General features: G+C 44.0%; 1 protein-coding gene across 3 annotated transcripts in view; it reads left to right on the top strand.

Moving 5' to 3' along the window:
* SLC13A3 (solute carrier family 13 member 3) overlaps nucleotides 1–20,480 on the top strand; it is an 87,181-nt gene that overhangs the window by 34,213 nt on the left and 32,488 nt on the right. For all 3 annotated transcript variants that reach the window (XM_072944331.1, XM_072944332.1, XM_072944330.1), the window contains 2 exons: nucleotides 9,357–9,622; nucleotides 11,957–12,120. In XM_072944331.1, coding sequence (XP_072800432.1) covers nucleotides 9,357–9,622; nucleotides 11,957–12,120 — 430 coding nt within the window. The remainder of the gene's footprint in view (nucleotides 1–9,356; nucleotides 9,623–11,956; nucleotides 12,121–20,480) is intronic.

Raw genomic sequence — 20,480 nt, 5'->3', positions numbered from 1 at the left:
ACTTTATTATAAAAGTTCTATTAGAAACAAAAATGGAGAAATATTAAAAACATAATCAGGAACATGTTACACAGGCTAAAGAAGATTGGACACAATGAAGTGGGCAAGAAAGAGTAAGAAAGGATGGAAGAAAAATGATCATTATGGAAGATAAGGAAATCTAGCTCATGCAAAATTGGTGTTGCTGAAGAAGAAAGGAGAAATCAAATAAAATGAAAAAACAATATTGGAATCTTTACTAGGAGAAAACATCTCTGAAACCAAACTAAATTAACATGCAAATTTTTCATCTCCTAAAAAAAACGGAGACTCATCAACACTGAAATATATCATGGAAACATGAATGAACTTGAGGGGTAAACAAGAAAATCTTATGGTTGTCCAGGCGAAAAATTCAATGAGCTATAAGGTGGAAGAAATCAAGCTGGACTCAAATTTCTGCACAATGACATATCTACTAATTCTCAGAAAAAGAAAGTGTAACCCCAGGATTTTACAGGTACATTATGTGTGTATTCAAGGAATGTCTTCTTTAAAAAAAAAACATATTGTTGAAATTTGGAAAAACAGAACATATAATGAAGATATTCATTCATAATCTCACTCCCAAAATAGTCTGCCTGTCAAGTATATATTTCAAAATGCTTTCGTGTACATTCATTCCAGTGGGATTCTCTGTGATGTAGACATTGCAGAGTTATTACTCCCAATTTGCAGATGAATGAACTCAGGCTCAGAGGGTTTGGTGACTTGCTACAGGAATTCAGTGCCAAAACCACTACATCCAGGCGTCCTGGCCCTCAGGCTAGAATTCTCTGTAGTAGCTCTGTCCAACAGAACTTCCTGCGATGATGGGAACTTTCTCTGTCTGCTCCGTCCAGAGTGGTAGACTCCAGTCTCGCGGAGCCACTGAGCACTCGAAATGTGGCTTATGTGACTGAGAAACTGGAATTCTAAATTGCATTCAATTTTAATGAATTCAAACTTACTTAGCGCATAAGGGGCTTGAAGCTACTGTACTTGGACAGCCCAGCTCTAGAGAGTTCCTTGGCATTCTTTTGCCTTCTGGGAAAAAAAGCTGACCACTTCCCATTTCAGCCTTCCCCCAGCCACATCCACATTAAGTTCTTCCAAAACCTGGCCTCTGGAGTCAGCCTTCATAATTAGTACCAGCCTTCTGGCTCCTGGCACCTGTCTTCTCTCCTTTAGGCCCCTGGAGGTTTTAGCTGAGTCATGCCAGCTTCTACTGGCAGAGGGAACAGCCTGGGAATTTGAGAGATGTTTCACCTAGAGCCACGACTCCATCTAACTCCTGGGCCTCCTCAGCAAAATTGCCCTTCCCACAGCAGAGCCTCTGGACAGAACAAAGTGACAAAGGGGCCAACTGCTGACTCTTGAGATGACCCAGAAAGTGAGCTGGCAAGAGCAGACACCTCCTCCTACCTCTGAACTCCAGAAGTTAAAATTCAAAAGAACAGGGCCTTGGGATCATGTGACTCTAGCCTTCTACCCTAATCTGCCCTTGAGGGACCAAGGGAAGATTCCATTCTGTAGACACTCAGACTGAATCTTCATGTGGCCAGGTGGCTGGTCTGAGTTCACCCAACAGGGGGCCCAGGAGTAGAGGTGGGTCAGATGTGCTGTGTGCTGGAGTAAAATCATGGATTCACCTGAATTCCACTCCCTGATCCACTGTTTAAATGATAACCAGGACCAGAAGCCATAAGATCTGCTCTCATGCTCGGTGTGATAGGAAAGAGATCATGCCTCCTCTGCAGACCTCAGATCCTGTTCCTGTAAAATGGTGATTTTAAAATGGAGAAGGAATTTTTCATAGAGCATCCTGTGATCCCTAGTAAACTGTGAACAGCTTGACATTAGATTCAGAGCTGTCTATGTGTGAATACTGTTCTGGGATTTTCCACCAATTAAAACCATTTAGACGAGAGGTCATAAATTGGTGATGGTGGGTTTGATGCCTTTTGCCGATGTGTTTTTTGGCCCATAATTTCCTTTTAATGAGAAAATCATTCAAAACTGTGTAATTTCATAAAAAAGCACAATTTCAAGCTTCTCTTGAAAAATCAGGAGATCTGGCATCATGGGTCACTTGTTTCCCCGTGGCAAGAGTCAGAAACTAAGCAGCAGCTGCTATTTTTAAGGGGCCTATATTCCCTACTTTTCCACAGTCCCCACTTCTCCCTATTGCACCCACGACACTGTAGTCCAATACCAGCTGTAATTTATCATCAAACTTGGGCATTTCATCTGATAAAAGAATGATTTTCTGTATCCACAGCACTGTCAGAAGTGCAAATCAGACATGAGAAAACAATGTACTTTTTCTTATGCCAGCTTTGGCTCATTAAGTTGTTCCTTGTATTTGAGTTTGTAATGCCTGATTTAGATCATTTAATCATTCATTTAACAAATGTCTACGAGGCCCTGAGGATAGAGGTGAACCAACACAGACAAGGGCTCTGTTTGCATTGAGCTTACGGTCTGGTGGGGAGAGAGCTAAGGATAAGTGAAAAAATAAGAAATACTTCAGCTATTGGTGAGTGCGTGACAAGAATGAGGCTGGACGGTGGAGATCAGACCACAGAGAATAGCATGGTCTGTGAAGAGGCAACCTTTGAGATGAGGCTGCACAACCAGAAGGAGCGAGCTGGGCAGAGATCAAGGTTGCGGGCCAGGTGGAGGACACAGCAGGTGCAAAGACCTGGAGCGGGGAACGGGCTGGGTCTGCTTGGTCTCTCAGAGCTCATGGCTTAGTGTCCATAGGCCAGCTCTCTAGCCCCTGCCTCCATGCCTCCTCGCAGACTTTTGCTCTGGAAGCCAGTTCTGTCCTTAAGGCCCAGCAGGGGTGGAGGGGTGGGGGTGAGGGGCAGCAGTACTTATTAATTCCTCACCAGATGTCTGGCATCCAGCTGGCAGTTCTGAATCTATTTGCCCACAGGAAGCTCCGCTGGGGCAGGGAAGCTATTTGGGGTCACCTCGGCCCTACTCCAATCCCTAACCAGCAAGGTAATGAAAGACTCTTGACCCACTCACTGCCAAGCCGTGCGCGAGCCAAGGATTGACTTCCCAACTTCTGCCGTTTCCCCGGCCAACACGGGCTGTATCTGGAGTCATTTCTCCACCAAGTATTGATGTTGACGTCCTGGCAAGAGCACCCAGAGAGGGAGGAGAGAGCAGGACAGAGCAAGGGAAACAGAGAGAGAGGAGAGAGGAGTAGAGGGAGAGGAAGCATATAGGCTTGAGACTCAAAGAATGGGAGCAATTGCAGGGATGCTGGAGAATAAGAGGATGCAGGAATTTGACAAAGGCAGCCGTGGATCTTGGATCGTGTAGAGTTGAGGAGTGGTGCAGAGTGCAAACTCTGAGTCAGACTGCCTAGGTTCACATCCTGGTTCTGCCTCAGCAACCTACCTGACTTACCCTCTTTGCTTCAGTTGTTGCATCAGTAAAATGGAGGTAATAACACTTGTCTCCAAGTGTGGCTGAGGAAGGGAATGAGTTAATGCATGTAAATTACTAGGAAAAGTACCTGGGCAGTTGTAAGCACTTGTTCATTGTTTGCTCTCATTATACTCAAGAGTCCTTTAAATGTTTAAGGGCAAAGAGCTTAAAAATTAGAATTTCTGTTTAGATACGCAGTTCATGAACTGCAACACTACCCTGAGACTGAATTACCTGGGTCACAGCTTTACATGCATGACTAAATCAATGTCTTTTATAATCCCCTCTGAAAAATAATAGGACCTCTCATTAAATAAATTAATAGTTGTAAAATGCCTAGAACTTAATACTCAAAACATGTTGGTGGTTCTGGTTTTCATTATTACCATAATTATTCTCCTGCATAGTGACATGAGGCAGGATTGAAAAGGCAACTCTGAACAGAGCTTCTCAGTTCAGATTTTCCAGGTGATTTTTCATGCCCCTTACCCCAACCACTATAATATTCTCTTTTCTTTTCATGCCTTTGTTAGGATAACCCAGGGAACAGCGTTACCCTGGCTTCACAAAATGAATTGGGAAGTGCTCCCTTTTTCTTTAGTCTCTGGAAGGGTCTGTGTAAGACTGGTATTCTTTAGTCCTAAAATGTTTGGTAGAATTACCATTGCAACCAGCTGGACTTAGAGGGTTTTTCTGTTTTTGGTTTCTGCAGGAAGGTTTTTAATGATTGATCTAGCTTCTTTAATAGACAATGAAATATTCAGCTCTTCTGTTTCTGATGGTTGAATATGTTTTTCAGGAAGTTTTCCTGTTTCCTCTAAGTTATCAAATGTGTTGGTATAAAGTGTTTCGTGTTATTCCTTTAGTATCCTTTTGAAGCTGTTAAGATTAGATTAGTTCATGAGGGTGGGGGCTCCTATGATAGGATTATAGCCCTTATAAGAAGAGAGCTTCTCTCTGCATGCCAGCACCAGGGAAGGACCAAGTGAGGATATTTGAATGAATTGACTAAGGTCTGCCCTCACCAAGGTGGGTGGGTATCATCCAATTAGTTGAGGGCTTCAACAAGACGAAAACGTGGTGCAAGGGTAGATTCCTCTCTGTCTGCTTGGTCTGAGCCATCCGTTTTCCCCTGCCCTCAGACATTGGCACTCCTGGCTCTCAGGCTTTCAGACTCAGATTAAGACTTACACCATCAGCTCCCTGATTCTCAGGCGTTGGGACTTGGACGGCTTTCCTGGTTCTCCTGTTCGCAAATGGCAGATCGTGAGACTTCTTGGCCTTCATAACTACCTGAGCCAAATCCTATCATAAATCTCCTCTTATATGTAGTTAGATATATTCTGTTGGTTCTCCTTCTGCTCAGAAGACTAAGACAGGTGACAGCAACCAGCTGTACGGATTAAAATGAAACAGGATAAGGGGATGGAGACAAGGGGTATCATGCCTCTGCCATACAAGGAGCCAAGATCCCATCTTCTTCTGCTTTAAACCTGGCTCCACCTCTCAGAAGCTGTGTGTCCTTAGGGAAGCCACTTGACCTCTCTGAGCTATGGAAACTGACTCTCTAACTGATTGATATTCGGGTCCTTTTGTAGATTCACAGGTTCCCAGCCCCAAGAAGACTAAATTGGCCAAATTTTGCTTTTTTGTGGTTTGAACCTTTGGATACATCAGCTTTATGGGTGGTCCCTGAAATGCCACTGGCAGAACGTGGACATTCCAGGAGCTTCTGTAAACAGGGTGCTGTTTGTTGTACTGCCACTTTCCTGCATCTTTGTTTGCTGTACTGGGAGTATGTGGGATGGGCCTGCTCCTCTGTTTGCCTCTGTAGAACCCTGGAATGATGCCCTTTGGATCTAAGCACCCACTGAGGCAAAGAAGGCCTTTTCCATAATGCACCCAATGCAGGGTCTCCACTGCCTGGGGGGCCCCAGTTTGGGGTTCTAGAAACATTTCTGTCACATATCTGTTATCTGACCTTTACCCTCTCTGGTCTCAGGGTTCACATCTGTAAATCTGGGGAAATGCTAGGGGGTTGGTGATGGTCTTATTGTCCTCCATTGAACTCTTGTATCAGGGAGGGATTAGGGTCTGTCATGGTGGGTGAAGGGAGGGAGGACATAGAGGGGCCCAGTGGAGAGCTCCTCATCCCCCTTCTCCCAGAAGAACTCCTTTTTAACTAATTTTACTTTCAGAATTTGTCTGTTTTATATTGTGATTCAATATACAATTTTGCCTGGACAAACGGCTAGATGTTAGAGGTACTTATAGATCTGTGATTATCTAAGATAATCTAACCCCTGACATGTAAGGGTCTGCCTGGTGTAGGAACCAAAAGGATGTTGAGAAATCAAAACTTAGGCATGTTTTTAGTTGTGAGATTTGATTCCGTGTTATTTGCTTTTGTTTTTGATCTTTAAAGTGTGTGTCCAATGACCTGACTTCATGGAAATACTCATTTCAAGTGGTGTTCGTTTGTTTTTCAGTTATTCCTCCCTGACCCCAAGAAGTCAAAACTGTTAGAACTAATAAGTGAATTCAGCAAAGTAGCAGGATGCAAAGTCAACACACAAAAACCAGTTGCATTTCTATACACTAATAATGAGCAATCTAAAAAGGAATACTGTAACATCAGGAAGGATAAGATCCTTAGGAATTAACCAAGGAGGTGAAAGACATGTGCAGTGAAAACTGCAAAATATTGCTAAAAGAAGTGAAAGAAGACATAAATACAAATCTTCCTCGACCTGTGAAGGGGCTACATCCCAATAAACCCATTGTAAATTGAAAATATCATAAGTTGAAAATGCATTTCATACATCCAACCTACTCAGAAATCATAGCTTAGCGTAGCTAAGCCTGCATTTAAGGTAGCTTAAACATGCTCACTTACATTAGCCTAGAGTTGGGCCAAATCATCTAACACAAAGCCTACTTTATAATAAAGTGTTGACTGTATCATGTAATTTATTGAATACTGTACTGAAAATGAAGAACAGAGCGGTTGTCTGAGTACAGGATGGTTGTAAGTGAATCGGCTGTCTACTCTCAAGATGGTGAGGCTGACCGGGAGCTGTGCTCACTGCCACTGCCGAGCATCGGGAGAGAGGATAGGACTGCCTATTATTAGCCTGGAAAAAGGTCAAAATTCAAAATTCTACTGAACGTGTATCACTTTTGCACCATGCTATAGTTAAAAAAATCCTTAAGTTGAACTGACGTAAGTGAGGGACTGGCTGTAAATTGAAACATATCTTATGATCATGGTTTGGAAACAATATTGTTAAGGTATCAGTACTACCCAAAGTGATCCAAAGAGTCAGTGCAGTCTGTATCAAAATCCCAATGATTTTTTTTTTTTTGCAGAAAGTGAAAAACCTACCCTAAAATTCATATGAAACCTCAAGGGAGCCCAATTAACCAACACAACCTTGAAAAAGAACAAAGCTGGAGGACTCACACTTCCTGATTTCAAAACTTACCACAAAGCTGTAGTAATCAAAACAGTGTGGTAATGGCAAAAAGACAGACATAGACCAATGGAACAGAATAGAAAGCCCAGAAATAAACCCTCATGTGTATGGTCAAATGATTTTTGACAAGAATCCCAAGACCATTCAATGGGGAAAGAACAATCTTTTCACCAAGTTTTGCTAGGAAAACTGGATAGTCATGTACAAAAGAATGAAGTTAGACCCTTATCTAACATCACATACAAACATTAACTCAAGTGTATTCATGATCTAAACGTAAGACCTAAAACTATAAAAATCTAAGAAGAAAACATAGGACCAAAACTTTAGGACATTGGATTTGATAATGATTTCTTGGATATGACAGCAAAGGCACAGGAAACAAAAGAAAAAATACACAAGTGGGAAAATAGGATTTGTTGTGCAAAAATTCGCTCTGCAATAGACTCTTTGTAGTTCTGTAAATTGCATGAAAAAATGTGAGCACTGATACAAAAACTAAGGTACTTCGGAAATGGAAATTCTCCAACGTAGGGCATGTTAAGCCGAGTCTCAGGATGTGTTTTCAAGGTATGGAAATGGATGTGGGTGTGTCTCACAATCTTCCATCAGGAAATGACAACCTCCTTCTTCCTCCTGCTGAGGCCGACTGGAATTTCCCTTGGCTTCTCTTTTTGCCTTACACATCGTAACAGATCCATGGCAAAGCTATTGGGTAATACCTTGGAGATAGATCCAGAATTTGACCACTTCTAATTACCTACACTGCTCCCATCAGACCCTGACCACCAGTATCTCTTGCTTGATAATTGTCAAAGCCATCTCATTGGTCTCCCTGGACCATTGGACCTTACCCCTTTAGATGAATTAATCATTGTGTCTGCACATAGCTTGATGCCTGTCCTGTGTAACTGAGGATATGTTCTGTTAGATTGATGCTTGTTAGGATGGAATTCAGTTCAATGTCCTCTGGAAACTGAATAAAGTTAACAAAACTTATTATGAGTAGGAAATAAGAAGAATAACATGGCACTAGACGGCACCAAATCCAAGAAACACAGTGAACACAGAAGATCATTGCCTTCAAAGAACATAAGAAAGCAAAGGAGGGCAGTCAGCAGTTCTGTTCAAACAGTGACTGAGTGAATAACAAGACACTATTTATTATGGATCCTGTGGGACACTGACGTGTCAGAAGACATTATCATTATTACCCTTTTGTTTCACCAGCAGGTGAATAGTTTCATAGGTTTTGACAAATGTACAAACCCATGTAACTGCCTCCTCAGTCAAGGCCCAGAGCATCTCCATCACCCCAAAGGTTTCCCATGTGCTCCTTTGCGGCTCCTCCCACCCCTTTTCCAACACACAAACGTCCAAACCCGGCCTCGGCAACCACTGATCCGTTTTGTTTTGAATCTCTGAAATTGCATTGTCAACCTGTCATAAGCTTTAGTATTTAGCTGATAACAGCTGTTGGGTCCTTGGTGAAGAGAGCTGGCTCTGGAGCAGATTGCCTTGTCCTGCACCACCACTGCCTTCCTAGCGACTTCCTTGCATTCCAGCTTCCAATCCTTCAAATGGTCATAGTAGTTGTACCTACTTCACTGGGATCTTGTGGTAAACAAATGGTACCTGATGCTTAATAGCCCAATAAATATCACTTATTATTATTACTATTTACAGAGTGTGAACTAGGTGTTGGGCATTGTGCTAAATGCCGTGTATGGATGTGGCAGTTGCTACTGGTGCTTTGCTCACATGCCCATTGGCACTCGCCACTCTGCATATGCCTATTGCTTCTTACTGAACCCGGGATGCTCTGCACAAGTGTGTGCTCTGGCTGCTGCATGGGGTGGGCTGGAAGTGCTGGGGAGTTAATGCTCCCAGGAGCAGCCCTCAGCCAGTGATGACTGAGAGTTGACAGATAGGTAGCCAGCTTCCTTGCCTTCCAGGGGGACTACCCTTCCTTGCCTCCTGAGGCGTGACCTACCCTGTCTTCCAGGGTCCCCACTGGGATTGAGCCCCAGCTGCCCACAGTGGTAACCTTCTCATTAATACACTCTGTCTTGGCTTCCTTTTCTGTTTCACTTCCTCACTGCTCTTCCACAACTTTCTGGGATTCCCTATCAAGTGAACTACTTTCACACTCATGCTCATTTCGGGGTCTTCTTCTAAGACAACAGGGTATTTCATTTGACCCTCAAACAGTCCTGTAAGATGGACGCATATAGCTTCCCCCTTTTACAGTTGAGTAAAACGAGGCTCAGATAGGTGACAACAGCTGCTCAGGGTCCGAGCCTTGGGCCCTTTGCCTCCCCAAGGAACGTGCCTTGATGGGCCCTGTTCCTTGACCTTTTTCCCCTCTGCCACCCCAAGTTGTGCTGACTCTCCTGAGCTTGCATCTCCCTTCTGCAGGAAGGTCGCTGCCTGTTTATTATCCTGCTCATGGCGGTGTACTGGTGCACGGAGGCCCTGCCTCTCTCCGTGACAGCCCTGCTGCCCATCATCCTCTTCCCCTTCTTGGGCATCCTGCCCTCCAACAAGGTCTGCTCCCAGTACTTCCTGGACACCAACTTCCTCTTCCTCAGTGGTCTGATCATGGCCAGCGCCATCGAGGAGTGGAACCTGCACCGGAGAATTGCCCTCAAGATCCTGATGCTAGTTGGAGTCCAGCCGGCCAGGTAAGACCAGGTAATAGGCTCAGCCTAGAGGTGGGAAGGTGGAGGGACCACATCTCCTGGAGCCCAAATCCGCTCTTCCTGGTCTGGTCATCCAGGGCACCAAACTCATAATATCCCGCCATGAGTTATGTATTCATTTCTCAAATATTTAGTGAGTCCCCTCTGTGTGCCAGACACAATGCTAGGCTCTTGAGCAGTTCTCAGAAGTGCATAAGAATCATATGGGAAGCCAGCTGAAATGCTGGTTCCCAGACCTCACCCTCAAGGATTCATGTCCAGTGGTTTTAGAGGGGGCCATATTAGCAATGTGACTCAGACTGCTCAGGGCTGAATCCCACTTTTCCTGCTCTGGGAAGTGACTTACCTCTTTCTGCCTGTAAAATGAATACAATAGCTTGGACCTGCACAGTAAATGCTGGCCGTTGTCATCCTCGTTTGCTGTTTACCAGCCAAGATGACAGAGGAGGTGAGGGAGTGGATGGAAAGATGGCCTTGGAGAGACAGAGCAGGTAGGATCCATTCCTGCAGGGCCTCTGGTCCCCCAGCTAGGATTTGAACTTCTATTTTAAGAGGATTGAATGGCCTTTAAAATAGGGTTATTGTTATTCTTTTAATTTATTTTTTACAATGTGTTGAATCTTAAGGATTCCTTCCCAGAATAATGTCTTTAAATGCATAAAGCACAACACATAGAATTTAAAACAACCACAACAATCACAGCAAAACGCACTTATCCAAATAAATTTTTTAAACACACAAACTTGTGATATAATACTATACGTACTCCTCTATTAATACAATAAATTATGAGCTCTCGCAAGGAGGCTAATAACTAGTTCTGAGGCAGTTTTGAGTGTCCCTGCAACTATTATAATATGCTATGAAAATATCTGTGACCTTAATTGATGCCTAAGTCCCCTCCTAATACTGCTGAACATGGTTGCCTATGTTTATCACTGAAGGAAATATTTAATTTCTACTAGATGTTAGTAAAATAAAGGGTGCAGTTTTCACCCCTCATTTCCACCCTAAATTATATCCATTCCCCACCTCCACCCCTGTTACGAATCGCTGCCTTTTTTTTTTTTTAACCTCTACTTTAAAAAATTCTAAGCTGGGGAATGACATGACAAGATTTGCATTAAAATTTTTTTCTTGGCTGCAATGGGGGGAGCAAATGAGGGGGGAGAGACTGGATGTAGCCCAGGCAGGAGACTGTTCTGGGTGTCCAGATGAGAGAGGGTGACAGCATGGCCTAGGGTGGTGGCAGTGGAGGTGGACAGAATGAATAGATTTAAGGGCCCTTTTGGTGATGGGAATTGGAGTGATGGTTAAGGAGAAGAAGGTTCTGGATAACTTGTAGTTTTCTAGCAACTGCTCTGGGCCAAGCAGTTAGGCTCCTAGGTGTTTTCTCATGGAGGAACTCTCAGTCCTGTGGGAGAGATACCATCTGTAGAACTGATCCCAAGACAAAGCAGAATTTGATACCCAAGGGACACGCTGTGCTTTATGAGCCCACATGAGAGGTAGGGGGTGACTTCTTCCTGGGGGGGAATTATATTTGACCTTGAAGAATAGGTGGGTCTGCTATCAAACATATTTTAAAGTTACAATGATGGAAACAGTATGGTACTAGTTCAGAAATAGATTTTTGAAACACAGAAAAAATAATCCAGAAGAAATCTAAATCCATGAGGAGGGGAAGGATTCAATAAATGGTGGGTTTTGGAATAATTGGTTTACTCTTTGAAACAAAATCTACCAAGATCTGACTTTATTCTGTACATCTAAATAAATTCCAGGTGGATTAAAAGTTCAATGTAAAGAAAAAAAATCACTAAACTTAGATTCCTGTGGGTGGGAAGGACCAAGCAATGGCAGGCAGGCAGGCAGGCAGGCAGGACATCAAGGTGTGTATGGGAGCTGGTGAGAAATTCAGCAGAGCCTGAGCAGGGGTGCTTGATAGGACTGGGAGGGGAAGTGGGAAAAGAGGCTGGGAAGGCCATTTAGGGTGAAATAGTGGAGAGTCTTGGTGCCAAATCAAGGCAACTTTATTCTGCAATGGGAGCCATCAAGGATTTGGAGCCAAAGGAGGGAGAATTTCAGGGATGATGTGTCTTTGCTATTTTATCTTGGGTACCTGAGGTCAGTTCACTTACATACATTGAGTCAGTTTCCTTAGATCTACCGTAAACATGGTAAGTGGATTCAGCTTCCACTTGATCACTAGCTCGTCCTTTTTGGACCTTAACTTTCCATCTATAAACATGTGGGTGGCAGACTGGGACTGGAAACCTGAATTCTGGATCTGCCTCTAACTCCCTCTGTGCCCAGGCTCATCCTGGGGATGATGGTGACCACCTCCTTTCTGTCCATGTGGCTGAGCAACACAGCCTCCACCGCCATGATGCTACCCATTGCCAGCGCCATCCTGAAGAGTCTTTTTGGCCAGAAGGAAGTTCGTAAGGACCTCAGCTGGGAGAGTGAAGCAAACACAGGTAAGGCTGTGGAAGGGGACTGGGAGCAACTCCACCAAGGTGGAGGAGTGGGAGTGGGGAGATCCAAAGGGTGTTAGAGAAGGCAGAACGGCTGCCACATCCTGCCTGCTTTAAATGTCTTTCTTTTTATTTACATTAAAGTATTTTAAAAGGTAGCTTTAAATTGGTACATGTGTGGGCAGAGATTACAGTATTGTTTCTTCCTTTGTCCTTTTAGTAATATAACCCCTACATGGGTACATGGCTGTGCGGAGAAAAGGCTGCATGCCCCAGCTTCCCTTGCAATCAGATGTGGTCATGTGACCAAGGATAGCCAATGGGGTATGAATGGGAACGGTGTGTGCGATTTCCTGGTCCTGCCCATCCTGCTTCCAACTCCTGCTGGCTGGAATGTGAATATGATGGTGGGGGCAAGAGATGGTACCAAGGACCCAAAACTAGAAGGTGCATGTTGAGAGACGGATGGTAGATCTGCCCAAGAAGCTTTGGATCATTTACCCCAACTATCACAGCAGACATTATCTATGGAGACCATGGGCTTGTGTGCTAGTTATATTTTTTCAAATGTTTATTAAAAATAAATATTGTATCTGTTAAAAATCATAATATTGATCCATGTGCCATCTCAGTTAATCTCATTTACCGTGATATGGGTATTTCTCCATCATGCAGTAAGGGGTCTTGCTTATGTTATTTCATGACAGCCTTGAAAGATAGAAATGATTATAAGTACTTTACAAGGGAGGTTCAGAGAGGTGAAGTGATATGGCCAGAATCAATCACATTGTTGGTAAAGTAGCAGAGCCAGGATCTATGCAAGGTCAAAGTCTTCTGCATGGAAGGGAAGAGTTGCTCTATAGTAGGGATCGGCAAACGTTTTCTGTAAATAACAAGACAGTAAATATTTTAGGCTTTCCTTGCCACTCTGTCACATCTGCTGACGCTCTGCCCTTGCAGGGAGAAAGCATCGTAGACAGTATGTAAATGAGTAGGCGTGGCTGTATTCCAATGAAATTTTACTTACGGGTGCTAAAGTTAAAATTTTATATGATTTTTACATCATGAAATATTCTTCTACTGATTTTTCTCACCCACTTAAAAATGTTGAAACCATAGCTGGCAGGCAGTGGGCTGGATTCAGCCCACAGGCCATAGTCCGTAGATTCCTACTCTGTAGTGTTGGTTTCGTTGGTTTTCTGTTTCCCCTGAGTCTTGGGGCTCCAGGAGAATGGTTCAGCATCATAATCACGTTGGGGTGGCAGCAAGCAGTTAAGATTCTGCTCCTCCCGTTTCAACCCCAGCTGCCCTCACTTTATCTACTTTATACACTGAGCTTCCGAGTAACAGTCACCAACGTTTATTGAGCACTTACTTTATGCAAGATCTTGTCTTAGGGCCTTACGTCTGAGTGATGTTGAGTTAGCGATGACCACACTTAGAGGAATGGAAATGGAGGAAGAAGTAAAGAGGATAAATTAGCCCCCAAGTTCACATTGTTTCAAAATAGTGGCGCTGGTATTTTGAATCCAGGCTGGTTAACTTTAGAGCCTGTACTCTTAACCTCTTTTGTTCTGCCTCTCACAGAAGATTTTTTTCCTAAGAGTTTAGTGGCAAAAAAAAAAAAAGTTTGGAAGCCAATTCCCTTATTATATGAAAGAAATGAAAGAAGATGAAAAATCTGAGACTTAGGAAAGGGAAGGGACTTGCCCAAGGTCACACACACTGGGTGCATAGGTGAAATTCAGAGTCTTTTCCCTTACGCTGCAGGATGTCAGAAGGCAGGAGACCCTGGGAGGCTGGGGCAGACACCTACTTTTGTAGGCGGTGAGATCAGAGAGAAGGGATTGGTTAATGATCAGCCCTAAGACCTAAAGCTGGGGTAGTTCCAGTGCAAAGAGAGATGTTCCCTTTCATCCAGTTTCTGTGCTCTGTTCTTGTGGCAGAAGGTGAGGACAGGGGTGGAAGGAGTAGAGACTCTCTTCCTGGGCCAGGACTGGGGAGAGGAGGCCCCATGAGGGACACCGAGAGCAAAAACAATAAGGGTGATGTGAGCTATCATATTCTGTAGACCCACCCTATGCCAGACACTGCTGAATTTTTCATATCCATTAGCTCATTTAATCTTCATGACAGTACTACAAAGTAGATTATCCCCATTTTATAGATGAAGAGACTGAGGGTCAGAGGGGCAAAATGATTTTCCCAAAGTAACATGGTGAATTAGTTGCTGAGCTTTGTCTGAATCTGGAATCAGTACTTAGAAGTACCATGCCAGAGGGAGATAGAGCCTGGGGCAGGGCGGGACTCACTGGATCAGACTCCTCGAGGTCCTCAGCCTTGGAGAGCAGCCTTGCTGCTTCTCTCCAGTTCTTTTACCCAGTTCTGCTGCTTGCAGTGCCTAGGGGACCAGGGCCACATGGGTGGTGGCTTCTCCTGTGTCCTTCTACATGTATGTTCTCATTAGATCCTCCACTTCAGCCCTGCAGGGGTGGCCCATTTTACAGAGGAGGAAACTGATGGGCAGAGTGGTGAAATATTTGCCCAAAGTCCCTCCGCCAGTAAGGGATCCCCATGGCTTTTGAATCTAAACTCTGTCACCTTTCCCCTCCTTTTCTCTGCCCAAAGAAGGCTGGCTTGCCACCCATGTCTTTCCTTTAGGAGTGCCCAAGATGCTGTCTTTACAAAAGCAATCTTTTAGGCTGAGTCGAGCACTGCCCTCCTTCCTTCTTCATTCATGAGGCCGGGGGAGGGGCCTCCTCCTCTATAAAATGAGGACAAAACCTCCCATTTCGTATATAGCATGGTGAAGCTTCCATGAGAAATGAGAGCCTGGTGCATGAAAGTGGTTAATGTGTGTCAGTTGTACAACTGCTGTTATATAAAAGCCCAGATATAAAAGTCATTAAAAGAGTTCCAATTGCTGACTGTAAAAAGTAAAAGTGGAAAGTGAAATGTAGAAAGTCAAATGGTGCAGCCTCTTAAAAAAAAGAGAGAGAGAGAGAGATCCAGGAATTGGGAGGAATGGGTAATAAGGCCCTACACCTTGATTCAGGTTGAAGTTTTATATGACTCCTAGCTGAGAGGGACTTATTTGTTTATTGTCTGTCTCCTGCATGGACTCCAGGTTCCACGGGAACTTGTGTCATCTTTTTCATTGCTGTGAACTATAGTATTGCTCACCCAGAACACTGGCAGGCCGTAGGTGTTCAATAAATGTGTAGAATTAATAAATGAATAAATGAATGAACCCAGTTACTGAACTGTTCCAAGCCTCAGTTTCCTCATACATGAAGTGGGGTATTAATACTTACTGCCTAGGTTGTGAATGCTAAATGAATTAATGGATGTAAGCCTGCCTAACGTGGGGATCTTTGACTTTCCCTGGGGTGCTCTTTACCTAATTTGATACCAGAACTCTTCCTGAGGGCCTTCCGTGTGCCAGACTTCAAGAACATTTCACTCACACCAGGGAGGTTAGACTAGAGTTAGCAGTTCCAGGTTACACCTTCTGAGAGCCAGGTGGTGCCTTCGGAGATGGAGGGAGATTCAAGGGGTAGGGAATCAGTAGTCCTGACTCTGCCACTAACCCGCTGGGCCCTCTTGATCCCAACCTTAACTTACCTCCCTGGGCCGCAGGTTCCCCAGGTGGAAAGAGGAAGGTAAAAGCCCCGCCTAGCTCCCCCAGGCTGTTCTGAGGCTGCTGTAAGATTCCAAATGTGAAAGTCCTCAGTTCCCCCGCCCAACACAAACTCTGGGATTGTTATTATTTGAATAAGGCCTTACATAAGCACCAGTCTCCTAACCAGCCAGCGATTTCTGGACCCAAGAAAGTCAGACCCTTTGGAGACTTTGGCCTGTTTTTGTGTGGTCACGTGGATCACAGTGGACACAGGAAGCATAGAGATGAACCCTGGATGCATGATTAAGAGTAGGTGAGTTGCTACAAGCTGAGTGCACCTTGGTTTTCCTGTTTGTATTCAACTTCATCTTCATTGGTTTTATTATCATCACCATTAGAAAAAATAATGCATGATATAAAATTTTTCATATTACTAATTTGCATAAGGAAAAAGTGAAACTCCCTCTTTACTAATCTTTTTTTTTTAATGGGGATTGAATCCAGGACCTATGCTACAGATACGTACTGTTTACAGTTGTGTGTGTGTGAATCACCACCTCTGTCTTGTCTGTAGCACATACAGTTTTATGTCGAGGCTCTCCAGCTCAGCTGCTGGCAGCAGCCGAGTTCCATGGATAAGAAAAGGGTCCAGGTGGGCTCTGTGGCAAACTGGTGGGCACACACCCCCTCTGAGGTCATAGGCAACCACTGGAGGCTTCAGTTCCCCATCTGTAACTTCAGGGGAGTCTTCTTGACCCTGGCTACACAAAATAATCACCTGCAGAGCTTTTAAAAAATACTGAGGCCTCAGCCCTGCTCCAGAGCCACTAAAGCAGAACCTCCAGGATGGGTTCTGGGCCTTCCTAGGAGACGCTAATGTACATCCAGGGTGGAGGAGGGCGGCCTATTGTTATACCTGAGATGCTGGTGAGCTCTGCGGACATCTGATGCTGCGTGACAGCTGTGGTCCTGACCTGGGTGGGATGCATACAGAGTGAGCTGAAGACGGGTGGGGGCTAGGGAGTCACTGGGTCAGAGTTCTTCCCGTCTGGCCATCCCCTGGGGAGCGACTTTGCCCTCCAGCATCAGTGTCCTATTAACAGCTCTTCACTTCCTGCTTCAGTGCCCTGGCCTCCGGCCTCGTGCTTAGCATGTGGATGTGTTCCCATCACGGGAGCCGTGAGGCCCGCATCCCCATGGCCCAGGGTGAGTTGATCTGAATTTAGCTTTCAGATCCCCTGCTGGTGGTCAGCAGGGCCAGCCTTGGGCACAGTAAAAATGACCCAATTAGTCACCATGGAATCCTGCTTCTTCATGGTCCCAGCAGGGAAAGAACAGCCAAAAGTGGAGAAAGGAAGGGACTTCCCCAAACCCCTGGGTGAGACAGGGGAAGAGATGAGGCTGGAGTCTAGACCCTTCCTCCCGGTCCACATGGCCAGAAGTCCCCAGGAACACATCTATAGTTAAACAGGTTGAGTTTGTTATCGTTGCCACGGTAAGGGAGCGTGCATACCATGGGCAACCACGATCAACTCAGTAAGAGGGTGTTAGAAAGCACCTCTCATAGAATTCGGGCTTTGGTTGGGGCATTTGAGGTGGGGGTTGGGGTCTAAGGAAGCAGGATTTGCTCTATATTGGGTGCCGTCAGAAATCAGGGGCAATTCTATGGTTGGATAAAGAAGTAGCCATTTATTTAGCAAGAGAAGGGGATGCTCAGTATTTTGTGGGTGGCAAGTGGCTTTGAGTTTAAACAAGATTCGAAAGTCCTTGCTGTAGCTCATTTTATCATTTTATCAATCTCAGAGTGACTTTGTCTCAAGTTGGTGATGTGTAAGATTATTTAGGCCCAACAAGAGAACGATGTGTCATATCTGGGTCAGACTAGTTCCAGGCGTCGGGCCACTTTTTTGTTCTTTCTTAATAGTGACCCACATTTACTAAATCCTCACTAGTGCTCAAATTCCTGTTACATTTTTAAAATCAGGAGCTGGCAAACTGGGCCCACTAAATCTAGCCTGCCGCCTGTTTTTTTGTGCAGCCTGTGAGCTGAGCATAATTTTTATATTTCTAAACTCTTGGATAAATCAAAAGAAGAGGACTATTTTGTGATGTGTGAAGATTATATGAAATTCTGTTTCAGTGTCCAAAAATAAAGGTTTAGCCACACTTACTCATTTCTGTATTGTCTATGGCTGCTTTCATGGTATCGTGGCTGATTTGAGTGATTACAACAGAGATCATATGGCCTCCAAAGCCTAAAATATTTACTGTCTGGCCTTTTACCGAAGAAGTTTGCTGGTCCCTGCTTTAAACGATGTTTTATCATGCAGGCTGCTGTAACAAAAATACCATAGACTGGGTATTTATTTCTCCCAGTTCTGGAGGCTGCGAAGTCCAGGATCAAGGTGCCAGCAGATTTGGTGTCTGTTAAGGGCCTGTTTCCTGGTTCATAGACAGTCACCTTCTTGCTGTGTCTTCACAAGGTGGAAGGGGCAAGGAAGCTCCGTGGGGTGTCTTTTCTAAGGGCACTAATCCCATTCATGAGGGCTTCTCTCTTATGACTCAGTCACCTCCCTAAAACTCCACCTCTTAATACTGGGGATTATGTTTCAACATATGAGTTTTGGGGGGATGAAAACATTGTCTATAACAAATGAATCAATTCTTTAATCCTGTTGATAACTCTAGGAGAATTATTACTTCCACTTTATGAATTTAAGTGGTACAAGGAGATCAAGACATTCATCTAAGCCAAAGCTTCCCAACTTCAGCACTGTTGACGTTTGGGGTGGGGTAATTCTTTGTTGTGGGGGCTGACTTACGTATTGTAAGATGTTAAGCAGCATCTCTGACCTCTGACCAGTAGATACCAGTAGCACCCAACCACCTTTATCCCAGTTGTGACAACCAATACTGTCTCCAGACATTGCCCAATGTCCCTTGGAGGCAGAATCGGTCCCCATTTGGGAACCACATTGATCTAAGGTCAAAAAGCAAGTGATGGAGCTAGGATTTGAACCCAGAACCTGTGTGTTCAGCACCGGTCACACTCCCAATGCCAAGGGATGGATTCTTTTACCTTTGGTGATGGTTTCAGCTGCAGGAGCTTTTAACCCCTTCAGTTTTTCTTGTCTCCAGGATGCTATCAAAGGCTCCTTTGAGGAGAATGACCTATCAAACAAGGGATTTTTTTCATTTTCATTTAATTTTGTTTTTATTGAAATATAGTTGATTTACAACATTGTGTTAGTTTCAGGTATACAGCAAAGTGATTTAGATATGAATATATATATATTCTTTTTCATATTCTTTGCCACTTTAGATTACTACAAGATATTAAATATAGTTCCCTGTGCTATACAGTAGGTCCTTGTTGTATATCTATTTTATATATAGTAATGTGTATCTGTTAATCCCAACCTCCTAATTTATCCCTCCCTCCCTTTCCCCTTTGGTAACCACAAGTTTGTTTTCTATGTCTGTGAGTCTGTTTCTGATTTGTAAATAACTTCATTTTGTATCACTTTTCAATTCCACATATAAGTGATATCATATATTTGTCTTTATCTGACTTCACTTAGTATGATAATCTCTAGGTCCATCTATGTTGCTGCAAATGGCATTATTTTATGCTTTTTTATGGCTGGGTAATATTCCATTGTGTGTATATGTGTGTGTGTGTGTGTGTGTTTGTATTACATCTTCTGTATCCATTCATCTATTGATGGACACTTAGGTTGCTTTCATGTCTTGGCTATTGTAGATAGTGCTGCTATGAACTTTGGGGTGCATGTATCTTGTCAAATTAGAGTTTTCTCTGGATATATGCCCAAGATGGGATTGCTGGATCATATGGTAACTATTTTTCTCTTTTCAAGGAACCTCCATACTGTTCTTCATAGTGGCTGCACCAATTTACATTCCCACCAACTGTACAGTAAAGTTCCCTTTTCTCCTCACCATCTGTAGCATTTATTATTTGTAGACTTTTTGATGATGGCCATTCTGACCAGTGTGAGGTGATACCTCCCTGTAGTTTTGATTTGCATTTCACTAACAATTAGTGATGTTGAGCATCTTTTCATGTGCCTGTTGGCCATCTGTATGTCTTCTTTGAAGAAATGTCTATTTAGGTCTTCTGAAGGGATACTTTTCAAACAAAGTCAGAGCCTGCCCTGACTCTTCTCAAACACTCTCCTGGCTCCACTCCCATCTGACTCAGAGGAGAAGCTGAAGTCTTTACTGTGAGCTCCAAGACCTCTTCATGATCCAGACCACTTCCTGCCACCCCACCCTCTGCCTCTTCTCCCACCTCCCCTCCTCCTGGTGTCCCTTTCCCTCATTGCCCTCCAGCCCCACTGGTCTCCCTTCTGCTTCCCAACACACCAGACACACTCTCACCTCAGGGCCTTTGCACTTCTGTTCCTGTTGCCCCAACTCCTCTTCCCCCAGCTCTTCTTATGACTGGCCCCTTTTCATCCTTGAGGTCTCAGCTCAAACACCATCAGCTCCTATGTCCTCTCTGTTGGCCCGATCACAGTAGTCCACCTACAATCACTTTCCATCACATTGCCCAGTTTTATTTCCTCCATCACTTTCATCACAACCTGAAATTTCCTTTATTTGATAACTGACTGTCACCCTTTCTAGAATATAATTTTCATGGGAGCAAGGATATTGTCCTATATTATTCATTGTGTACCCCAAGCTCATAGTTCATAGCACATAGTAGGTACTCAAT

Source organism: Vicugna pacos, chromosome 19 (genome assembly GCF_048564905.1).
Source record: "Vicugna pacos chromosome 19, VicPac4, whole genome shotgun sequence".
NCBI lineage: Eukaryota > Metazoa > Chordata > Mammalia > Artiodactyla > Camelidae > Vicugna > Vicugna pacos.
This window is presented reverse-complemented; position numbering and strand designations above follow the sequence as displayed.